Source organism: Petaurus breviceps, unplaced genomic scaffold (assembly GCF_028583685.1).
Source record: "Petaurus breviceps papuanus isolate PSGF00001 unplaced genomic scaffold, PetGlider_PUasm1.0 177, whole genome shotgun sequence".
In the NCBI taxonomy this organism is placed as follows: Eukaryota; Metazoa; Chordata; class Mammalia; order Diprotodontia; family Petauridae; genus Petaurus; species Petaurus breviceps.
The window spans coordinates 3,899,651-3,910,413 of record NW_027185776.1 but is presented as its reverse complement, the minus strand read 5'-3'; the positions used below and the strand labels follow the sequence as shown (position 1 = coordinate 3,910,413).

The 10,763-nt window shown below is 39.8% G+C and overlaps 1 protein-coding gene across 6 annotated transcripts in view; it reads right to left on the bottom strand.

Annotated features, from left to right (window-relative positions):
* Window positions 1-593: 593 nt before the first annotated feature.
* ASB2 (ankyrin repeat and SOCS box containing 2) overlaps window positions 594-10,763 on the bottom strand; it is a 97,404-nt gene continuing 87,234 nt past the window's right edge. For all 6 annotated transcript variants that reach the window (XM_069086019.1, XM_069086014.1, XM_069086016.1 and 3 more), the window contains 2 exons: window positions 8,104-8,257; window positions 594-5,288 (listed from right to left, as the gene is read on the bottom strand). In XM_069086019.1, coding sequence (XP_068942120.1) covers window positions 5,152-5,288; window positions 8,104-8,257 — 291 coding nt within the window. In that variant the 3' untranslated portion in view covers window positions 594-5,151. The remainder of the gene's footprint in view (window positions 5,289-8,103; window positions 8,258-10,763) is intronic.

Here is a 10,763-nt window from a genome sequence, read left to right as displayed (position 1 = left end):
GGCTGATAGCTAATAAGTATCTCAAGGCAGGATTTGAACTCGTCTTCCTGACTCCAAGTTCAGTGCTCTATCCACTGCACAACCTAGCTACTGGTATAGTGAAAAAGAGTTGATATTATTTCAGGTTCCTCTTTTTCTAAGGAATTTTTGGCATGGTGGTGAGAACAGTGGATTCAGAACTGAATCCAGACTCTGCTATGTAGTACCTCTAAGACCTTAAGTAAGTGACTTAAGCTTTTTGGTCCTCATTTTCTTCATCAGTAAAATAAATAAGTTGTACTTGATTATGTTTAAGTTCTCTATGCTCTAAATCTTATCATGATACCCTATGATCAGTGCAGCTAGGTGGTACAATGGATAGTGTGCTGAGTCTAGAGTCAGGAGGACTCATCTTCCTGAGTTCAAATATCGCCTCAGATATTTACTAGTGATGTGACCCTGGGCAAGTCACTTAGCCCTGTCTGCCTCAGTTTCCTCATCTGTAAAAGGAGCTGTGAAAGGTAAAGGCAAATTACTCCAGTATCTTTGCCAAGAAAACCCCCAAATGGGGTCACAAAGAGAGAGACATGACTGATAAATGACTCAACAATAACGACCCTATGATCACTTAATACAAAGATCAAAAGAAGAACAGTGTTTCAAAATAGCACTATTTACTAGCCCATTGTCCAAATTTACAACAATACAGAACACACTTATAAATCATGTAGGAGAAAGTTATGAAAAGCAATTTTGAAGAGATTTAGTACCCCCAAAAAGCTCCAAAGCATCTTCAAAGTGCATCCTTCTCCAACCCCAAAAGTGAGTATACAAGTGAGTATCTTTGGTATACAAAAAGTATAGCAGTGCTCAGATTAGCCTGGCTAATGCAACATCGAGTTCACTTGAAGTTATATAGCTGTCACTAATTAAATCCCTGCTCTTCAAAATGCAATGAAATTGCTACTCACTCTGGCCTTTCCAAGGATTCATATAGCTTGGATAGCTGTAGGACCAGGGAAATGAATCTACCACAAAGAGAGCCCTATTGAGCCCCTATAACTTTAGGGGGTAGAGGACTTACCTGTCATCAGATCTTTGTGGAAGAAAATAATCTCTTATAACTGGTAACATCCAGAGACAGCATGGTGTAATGGAAAGAGGGCTGGCTTTGGGATCAGGAGACCCAGATTCAAATCTTGATCTCCTGTGGCTTTGGGGGAGTCACCTAATTGCTCTGTGCATCAGTTTATTCATCTGTCAAATGAGAAGGCAGAACTCTATGATCCCTAAGGTGCCTTCCAGTTATAAATCTCAGGATGCTAGGATTTTCATGCAGTGTTCTTCCTGTATCTCCCGGATAAATGAGCTTAAAGTAGGTGTACAGAAGAAACAATCTGGGTTTCTCCATTTGTCAGATGAAACAGTTGGATAAGAAATCCCTTTCATTCCAACATTTTTATGGTCACATGAGCAGAAGAAAATGATCAGAAGGTGAGAAAATTTTCAAGACCATCATCATCATCATCCCTTGTGTCTCTCTATCTGAGGGCACAGATATAATGTATGAAGAAACACTGAGAATTGGGGTTCCTGCCTTCAGATTAGAGAAGATCTTTATTTTCTAATCAATTTCTATTTCTTAATTCTGAAAAAATGCAACTTTTACCTAACTCAGTATACAAAAACTAAAGCTCTCTCAAATTTGAATTTAGTCTAACAATTCACAGGGGAAAAACCAACTGGATGAAAAAAATGTCTATTCAAATTACAACATGAAATTGGATAGACAACCTACAGTGTTTATCAATACACCTAGGACAGAGAGTATAAATAGATAATCAGATGAGTCCAGAATTAAACAAAAAGAGAGTAGATTGCCTTTAGGAAATTGCAAAACTTTTTTTAATAACTACAAACTTTTCCCCAAAACAAAAGTCCATCTTTTTAATAACAATATTCAATTGGTATTATTATGTGGCTGCAAGATACAGAACGACAGTCTCTGAAGATTTTAAAGTGAAGATATTAAAAAAGGTTTCTATTCTGAGAAATTCCATAGTTCTAGATAGTTTGCACACTTCAACAAGGCCTTCCTTGTCCCTCCTCACCCACTAATACATTCCATAAGACAATTCTTGTGTTATCCCTTTCCTGGGTTCTTGTGTCAGAACTTTTTACCCTCCAAATTGTTGTTATTGCTGTTGCTTTGCTTATACAGAAAAGGGAGGGAAGTTAATTCCTTCAAGATACAGTATTGATATTTAATAGGCAATGTTTTCTCATCTACAGGTTTATGACATCCATCGGACAGGTGATATTCTATGGAGTCTTGTAAATTAAATTTTACCATTTGGAAAATACAGTTGTTGATTTGGGAGTTAATTTTAAAATCTGTTACTTAGAGACTGCAGTTTCTGTTCCAACTCTTTATGGGACCTTTGGTAAATCATCCTTTCTAGGTCTCAGATTCCTTATCTGTAAAAGGGAAAGACCCTTCCCACTAAAAGATTCAAAACAAGTACTTTACACATGCATTTAGGTTTATGTTTTGACAGCAAGCATTACTACTAACCTATCACAAACTCAATATTTCTCTTCACAGAGACACTAGGGTTCAGAGACTGCTAATATATCAAAAACAGAAGATGTTCTTAGAGATAGATTATCTCCTCCAACTCTTTCATTTTACTGTTAAAGAAACAGAGGACTAGAAGAAAGAAGGGAGAGTGAATATTACTAGCAGGCAGCGCTAGAATGAAAACCTGGAACTTCTTGCTGTCCAGGCAGGTGCCTTTTCTATAACATCACGCTGCCCCTCATAACATGGTGATGCCCCTATTTCCTTTCATCTGATTGAAAGAGTCCCATACAAATAAAACAAGAACTTACCTCGCGAATATTATTACAGAAACATCTATGCAAACACAAGCAGTTTTAGGACAAAACAGAGCAAACAGCACAAGGAATGGATTAATTAAGCTCATCCATTCACTGTGAGAATGAGCAAAGGTAGGGCTGAAAAGGAAACATAACTGCAGTGGACGTGGGCCTCACCAACTAGCATATGTGTTGTGTGAGATCAGGAAGCTAGGGGACATAAGTGGATAAAGTGCTGGCTTTGGAGTGAGAAAGAACCAAGTTTGAATTCAGTGTCAGATGCTTAAATGCTGTGTGACCCGGGAAAGTTATTTAACTTTCCCCAGCCTCAGTTTTCCCCATTTGTAAAATGGGGTAGTAATAGTAGCTCCTTCACATAATTGTTGTGAAGATCAAATGACTTAACATATAGAAAACATTTTGTAAACCTCAAAGCATTATTATCATTGTTAGAGCTCCAGGAAAGCCCTGTAATCATCACAGTACCTTTGCTTATAACATACACTAAGTGTTAAGTATATGTTTTATTTTTTTTCCAGTGTCTTGACTCCTGTAGAAAAACAGATGTGAGGGAATGAAGACTATTATATCTCTATGAATAAATATGTTTAAGAGGTTCCCAAAGGTGACCTTGGTATATAATGTGGCCCCCATAGACCCTGTCTATAATTAATTGTCATATTCCCCTGGTCTATAGATTATGGAAAGTAAGTCAAAAGGATAAATTTCTGTATGGGTGTGACTTATAGGGCCAGAGTTGCTTTCCTGATGGTTTTGTGTGTGTGTGTGTGTCCTTAGTTCTCTTGCAGACAGAAATCAAACAGTGACCACAATGCTTCCTCAGTAAATCTTGACTATTTTCAGGCTCCACTCTGATGCAGAAGTTGAGTTCATAGTGCCTAAATAACTAATGCTTCTTTGGTACAAAGGAGGGTTCTTTAGGGTGAGAGGAGTGAATGATTGGGAAGGGATAGTGATGAAGAACATCAACAAAACATTTATATTAAAAAATTAAGTTTGGCAGGGGAAAGAATTGCTGACAGGTGTCGGGTCTCATGTAGGGGGCATCCATTGTACTTATCGCAACTTTTAGACAAAAGTCCCACCACAGTCCCCGATCTCCAAAGATAGCATGTTGAGAAAAAAGCTGAGAAAGAAAAAAAATTGAGTACAGAAAAGGAAGAAACAGAGGGCACAGGCTATGAGATGGAGATGCTAAGTCTTGGTAGGGAGGAGTCATTTTTAAAAAGGCTCTTGGAACTTCAGGAGGCTCAGCGACATGACTGCACCACAATAAGGTGGCACTCAAAATGAAAGTAGAAGTGATCATTAGGTTTAGATTGGAGAAAAAATGTGCCAAATTTAAAACAGAAGGTTATCATGCAAAGGTTGGAATGAACCTCACAGAGCATTAAGGCCAACCCCTGATTTTACAAAGGAAGTTACTGAGATCCAGAGCAGAGAATGACTTGCCCACATTCTCACTGCCCTTAAATGGCTGATCTGGGATCCCAACATTCTGACGCCATGTCTATGCTTCTATTGCCTGAGGACTCATCAGGGACATTGCACAAAGAATTACTGCATAGCACATGAGGTTAGACCAGATGCCTTCTAAAGGCCCTTCCCACTCTGAGGTTTCATGATTCTTGAAGAAAAGTAAAAGATTTAACAAAGAATTGAGGAGAGAAAGAGGGAATAAAGCCTAGTTAATCTAAGGAAATCTGCTGAGATAACTGTGAAAGGCTTATTAACTGTGAAAGGGTTATTCTAATTCACAGCTGAGATAACTGTGAAAGGGTTATTCTAATCTTTAGCAACTATATCACAGCATACCAGGCAAATGTCGCTTTTGTTTTTCTATATTTCTTGGACTTCTTGAGACTCTTTTCATCTTGACCGCATCCCAAAGGCTTGGAAAACCTATGAAGTCGATAGGTTTTCTTTCATACCAATTTCTACTTGTGCCAACAAGATCTGGAATTGGTGAGAAGTCAATAAACTTGTCTTCTAAGTGTGGAAATCCAGTCATGGCAGTGTTTGTATAAGCCTCTTTTGTTCCCTCCCCTTTTCCCCCCTCCCCCAGCCCACCTAGTTCTTTGCTCTTGAACTGTGGCCCCACCAATTCTGTGTGCTGGCCACAGTGATGGTGTAGCTGTAAACCTTGTAAGCCTGAGGGCTGTTCTGTCAATTGACCATCATCACTGGGAAGCCATCATCATCCTGGTACTTAATCACTGTGCTGTGGAAAACCTCAAAAGGAAATTCCGCCTTCCTCCAATGTGTGCCAAATTACTGAGAATTATCATACTGCAGATATCTGATCAACCGGCCAGGGAGCGGCAAAGTATCTATGAGTTTGATGCGGTATTTCCCAATGGCCTTTCGAACCCTCAGACGGCAGAGGTGAGCCAGGGGCCTTGGTGGCTCTAGAACAAAAAAAGGAAAAGACTGAAATTAAGGACTTATTATTAGAAGACTTGAGAACCTCAGACAGACTCAACCCCTTACCACTACCCAGAGATTCTAGTCTTAGCAATGGAGTCCCAGAGATTGAGGGCAGGGGCTAGTAGGTTCTTAACTCAGTCGAATCAAACTTCTTATACAGAGCATACACTTCATAAATGTTTGTCAAACTGACCTTTATTGTTATATCTTGACCTCTGAGATCAACCCAACCCAACCTTGATATCCATTAGAATTATTCTTCAAGAACCCTTAATAATTAAGCGATGAAGGAAGAATACATGTAAAGGATAAAAATGGGGCAGTGAAAGGGAAAGAACTTGGAAATAGAGTTCAAATGCTGGTTCTGACACTTACTAGTTGTGATACTAGCCAAGTCATTTAACCTTGGTGAGCCTCAGTTTTCTCATCTATAAAATGGGTTATAAAGATACCTGCTGGGGTTATTTTGAAGGAGAGAACTTTATAAACACTGAAGCTCTCTGTAAATGTGTTATTGTTAGATATGCTACATGATACGGGCAAGTCGCTTTTTATAAAGAAAATTTTCTTCTCCTTTTCATAAAGAAAGGTTTGGACAAAATAATGTCTAAGGAGGCTTCTAGTTCTAACATTCTTTGTCCAGTTCTAAGGTCTCCTTCCAGCTCTGAAAGTCTAGGAATCTATGACTAAGTCTTATATTTCCATTTCCTCTAGAGTGCCTAAAGCTGTAGCCAGCACATGGTAGGGACTCAATAAAAACTATTTTTTGATAGAGGTCTGAGCCAAATTGAGCTTGGTTAGGGGGTTGCCCAGGGATGCTTTTTCTTCATGACTGTAACTACTATTACGGAAATTGGATGAAAGGATCATAGATTTAATAATAATAACTTGTTGATCAGTCATGTTTGACTCTGTGTGACCCCAAGCACCAACTATCCATGGGATTTTCATGGCAAACATACTGGAGTTGTTTGACATTTTCCTCTCTAGTGAATCAGTTCTCCACTATGACCTGTTCATCATGGGTAATTCTACATGGCACAGCTCATGGTTTTATTGAGCTACACAAACCCCCCACCACAACAAGGCAATGATCTAAGAGGAAATAATAATAGTAGCTAGCTTTTACATAGTGCTAACTAAACACTTTACAAATATTATCTCATTTGACCCTCATAACAACCCTGGAGTTAGGTGAAATATCCACACCTTATAGTTGAGGGAACTGAGGCATACAGAGGTTAAATTACTTGGCCAGGGTCACATAGCTAGTAAGTGTCTCAATCTGGATTTGAACTCAGATCCTCCTAATTCCAGGCCCAGTATTCTATCTACTATGCCACCTAGATCCCTCTGCATGGAAGTAGATGTTGGCTCAATATCTGGAAAAACATTCTAATGATTATTGCTGCCCCAGAATAGAATGGGGGTGTTTCTAAAGGGAATGAGCTCTCTCCTTCTAGAGATCTTCAAACAGGGTTTGAATAACTACTTCTCAGAGATGTTGAAGAAAACATGTTTGCTTCTATTGAGGGCTGAACTAAATTTTCTCTAAGGTTTCTTCCAACTCTGGGGATCTTTGATACTTTGAACAGGGCTCAGATCTCCAGTTCAATTTAGATTATGTTGAGAGACCCATCCATACCTTCTTTGCCTGGAAAGTCAGGGACTTATCAGAGAATAGCATCAGTTCTGATTTAGAACTTCAGTGAAACTAGGGTCAATAATATTGTAATAATATCTCATATATACACACATATATGTATACACAAACTAATATATATATATATATATTTATATGTGTGTGTATTTATATATAAAACTTTTCTTTGCAACCCTGTAAGTAGGTAGTGAATTTATTTTAATCCTCACCAGACAAATGAGTCAACTAATGCTCAAAAAAGAGAGATGACTTCAGGGTTACCTAGCCAAGAGACAGTCAAGCCTTCAAGGAGCTTATATTCTAATGGAGATTAGGGGAGAAGGGAGTAGGAACAATTAACCTAACTCCTCCACACACGCAAGTTAAAGTTAGTTTTTTCTGAAAAGGCATTGAGACATTTCTTGATATTTGGTTGACACTGGGGAATAAAGGTTCATGCTGCTGGCATCACTTCCTCATCACCTGAGGAAAAAGCATGAAGCATGCCGGGATGGGCTTGGGGTGGGTCCTTTAATGTTTGACTATTGGATCATCTTGGGTAACTCCGACAAGAGAGTTTTGCTCAGATGAATCAACTTGAGAAGACCTCAATGCCTCTCTTTGTTGTTGTTTTTTTATTTTTTAATTTATGGAATAAAACAAGCATTTCCCTTTATTATCTTTCTTCCACTATGGTTAACTAAAACTCCTTTTGCTACCTCTTTAATGACTTAAAAGTTCTTCATTTTATTCCAGTATCAAGTCTCAATGACCAGGGGACCAGTCTGAGTCCAGTCCAGTCCAGAACAGAGGGACATGTAAATAACATGTGACATTATACAGAAGAAATAGAAGGTAATCTTTGAGTGGAAACCCCTAGTAGAGGGTAGAGGGATACTGGGAAAGGCTTCTCTTCAGAAGGGTGGTGCTTGAGCTCAGTTTTGAAGGAAGCCAGGGGAACTAAGAGCTGGATGTGAGGAGAGAGAGTCAGCAAAAAGGCACGGGGATGGGGGATGGAGAGTCCTTTAAGAGGAACAGTAGCATCTAGGCCAGCGTAGGTAGACTGTAGTGTATGTGGAAGGGAATTAAGTGTAAAAAGAAGGAGTGGGTAAATCCCCTGCCAGGAATAGATTATACCCATTGCTCATAAACACCTGCTTTTTCTTTGATGACAGCCCAGTCTTCATAGCTCTCGATGTGTTCCTTCAGCCTGGCACACAGCTGCACATTCCCAACGTAATCCAGGAGAACATCAATGATGGGCCCTGCCCAACGGCTGACCTCAGGGGCAGAGATGATTTCACAGAACTGAGAAAGAACATAGGCAGTTCAGGATCTCAACCAATCAATCCGTTGATCAATCAGCAATCATTTGTTAATATCTATCTCTAATAATCTAAAGATTCTTAGATCATGGCTCTATGAATATTTGCTGATCCTGCTCTAAACCCATCGGGCCATGAGAAAGGAAGTATAACATGGTGGAAAGTGCTTGGGACTTGGAGTTCAAATACCTGTACTCAAGTCTGGACCATGCAATTTATTAGTCCTGTGGTTCTGGGAAAGTTACCTCCTCACTGTCTACCTGTTTTTTCTATAAAATGGGCCTGCCATTGCAACACTTAACTCATAGGGTCATTGTAAGGATCAAATGTGCTAATGTAATATAATTCTCAGGCAGCTAGGTTGCACAGTAGGTAGAGCACTGGGCTTGGAATCAGGAAGACTCATCTTGAAGAGTTCAAATCCAGTCTCAGTCACTTACTAGTTGTATGACCTTTGGCAGGTCACTTAACTCTGTTTGCCTTAGTTATCCCATCTGTAAAATGAGCTGTAGAAGGAAATGGCAAACCACTCCAGTATTTTTCCCAAGAAAACCCCCAAATTGGGTCATGAAGAGTCAGCCACAATTTAAAACAATAATAACAAACAATGCCACATCAAGTCCAATGTTTAACTCTGGCCCAACCAGTCCAGGATTCTGGAGACAGTTGGGGGACACAATGGATATAGTGCTAGACCTAGAGTCAGGGAGACCTGAATTCAAATCCTGCCTCAGATACTTCCTAACTGTGTGACCTTTGGCACAGGTTCTAAACCCTACCTGCCTCAATTTCCTCAACTGTAAAATGGGGTCATAATAGTACCTCCCTCACAGGGTTATTATGTAAAGTACTTAGTGCTGGAACATAGCAGGTGCTTAATAAGTGATTGTTTTCTTTCCTTTCTTCCTTCTTTCCTTCCTATGTTTGACAGCATTCCCCTTAGGAAATGCTGTGGGAGGACCTGGTAGGTCTCTTAGTCACTGGGACCTCCAAGTTTAGCTTCTTTTGGTTCAAACTATCATCCAATGCAGTAATCTTCTCAACAACAATTCTAACATCTATTTAAATACTTCCGGGGACAGTCAGCTCATTACCTATCAAAGCATATCATCCTTGGGTTTGAAGGATCACTACTTTTCCTGGGCATCCTGCTTCCTTCCAGGCACACAAAAAGCAAAGGATCCCAGTAAATCAAGAGTTTTATTCAAGAGAAATGAGGAATGTACATTTGCAGGATATGGTGAACCTCATCAACTTTTTTTTTTTTTAAAGCAATCGGGGTTAAGTAACTTGCTCAAGGTTACACGGCCAGGTGTTTCTGGGTGGGTGCTAAGTGTCTGAGCCCGGGATTCGATCTCCAGGTCTTCTCAATACTGGAGCCGGTGCTCTTACTTGCTGTGCTACCTGGCCGCCCCCCTCATCAACTTTTTGAGAGTTGCCTGCCAATCCTTCTCCCTGGGGTTTTTACATCAACCAAAATGATGGACCGGGGAAATAATTTAATGAGCTAAAAGACTTTTTAAATGGGGACATCAATCTCTATAGTGCACTAAACAGAGCTACAGAAACTTGATTTTTTTTCCCTTCTGAGTTATTAGTCAAATTTCTCAGCCTGGCAATGTTTTAAAAAGTATTTTCAAGGGAAGTTCTTTCTCCTCCAGAGACTGCCCTGGCCTGGGCCCATCTCCTTCCTCCACTTTGGTACTGGCATTACTTTTACTGCCTTCTAGTGGCACAAAGATTAGTTACTGCTTTGTCCTATTTCTGACTGAGAACTGAGGGAACCCCTCCCCCCCAGCAGGGGTCTTACCCTGGGGCTGTAAATTTGTACTTTTAAAAAAAGTTTGACAACTTTATTTCAGTGTGATTAGTTTCCTTTATAATCTTACATATTTTATTTTCTGTGTTTGAAAATATTCTAGGAAGAGGTTGGTCTTCATGTTAAGTTATTTTTCAGCTGTGTTCAACTCTCTGTGACCCATTTGGGGTTTTCTTGGCAATGATACTGGAGAGGTTTGCCATTTCCTTCTCCAGCTCACTTTACAGATGAGGAAACTGAGGCAAACAGGGTTAAGTGACTTGCCCAGGGTCACATAGCTAGTAAATGTCTGAGGCTGGATTTGAACTCAAGATTCAGAGAAGTCTTCCTGAATCTAGGCCCAGTGCTCTATTCACTTCTCCACCTAGATGCCCAGTTGTCATCATAGCTAGCATTTAATAGAACTTTACAAATATTATCTCAGTTTATCCTCACAACAACCCCGAGGTAAGTGCTATTATTATCCCCATTTTACAGATGAGGAAATTGAGACAGACAGAAGTTAAGGGACATGTCCAAAGTCACTTAGAAAGTGTTGGAGGGGGGCAACTAGGTGGTGCTGTAAATAAAGCACCAGCCCTGCAGTCAGGAGGACCTGCGTTCAAATCTAACCTCAGACATTTAACACTTTTTAGATGTATGACCTTGGGTGAGTCACTTAACCCCAATT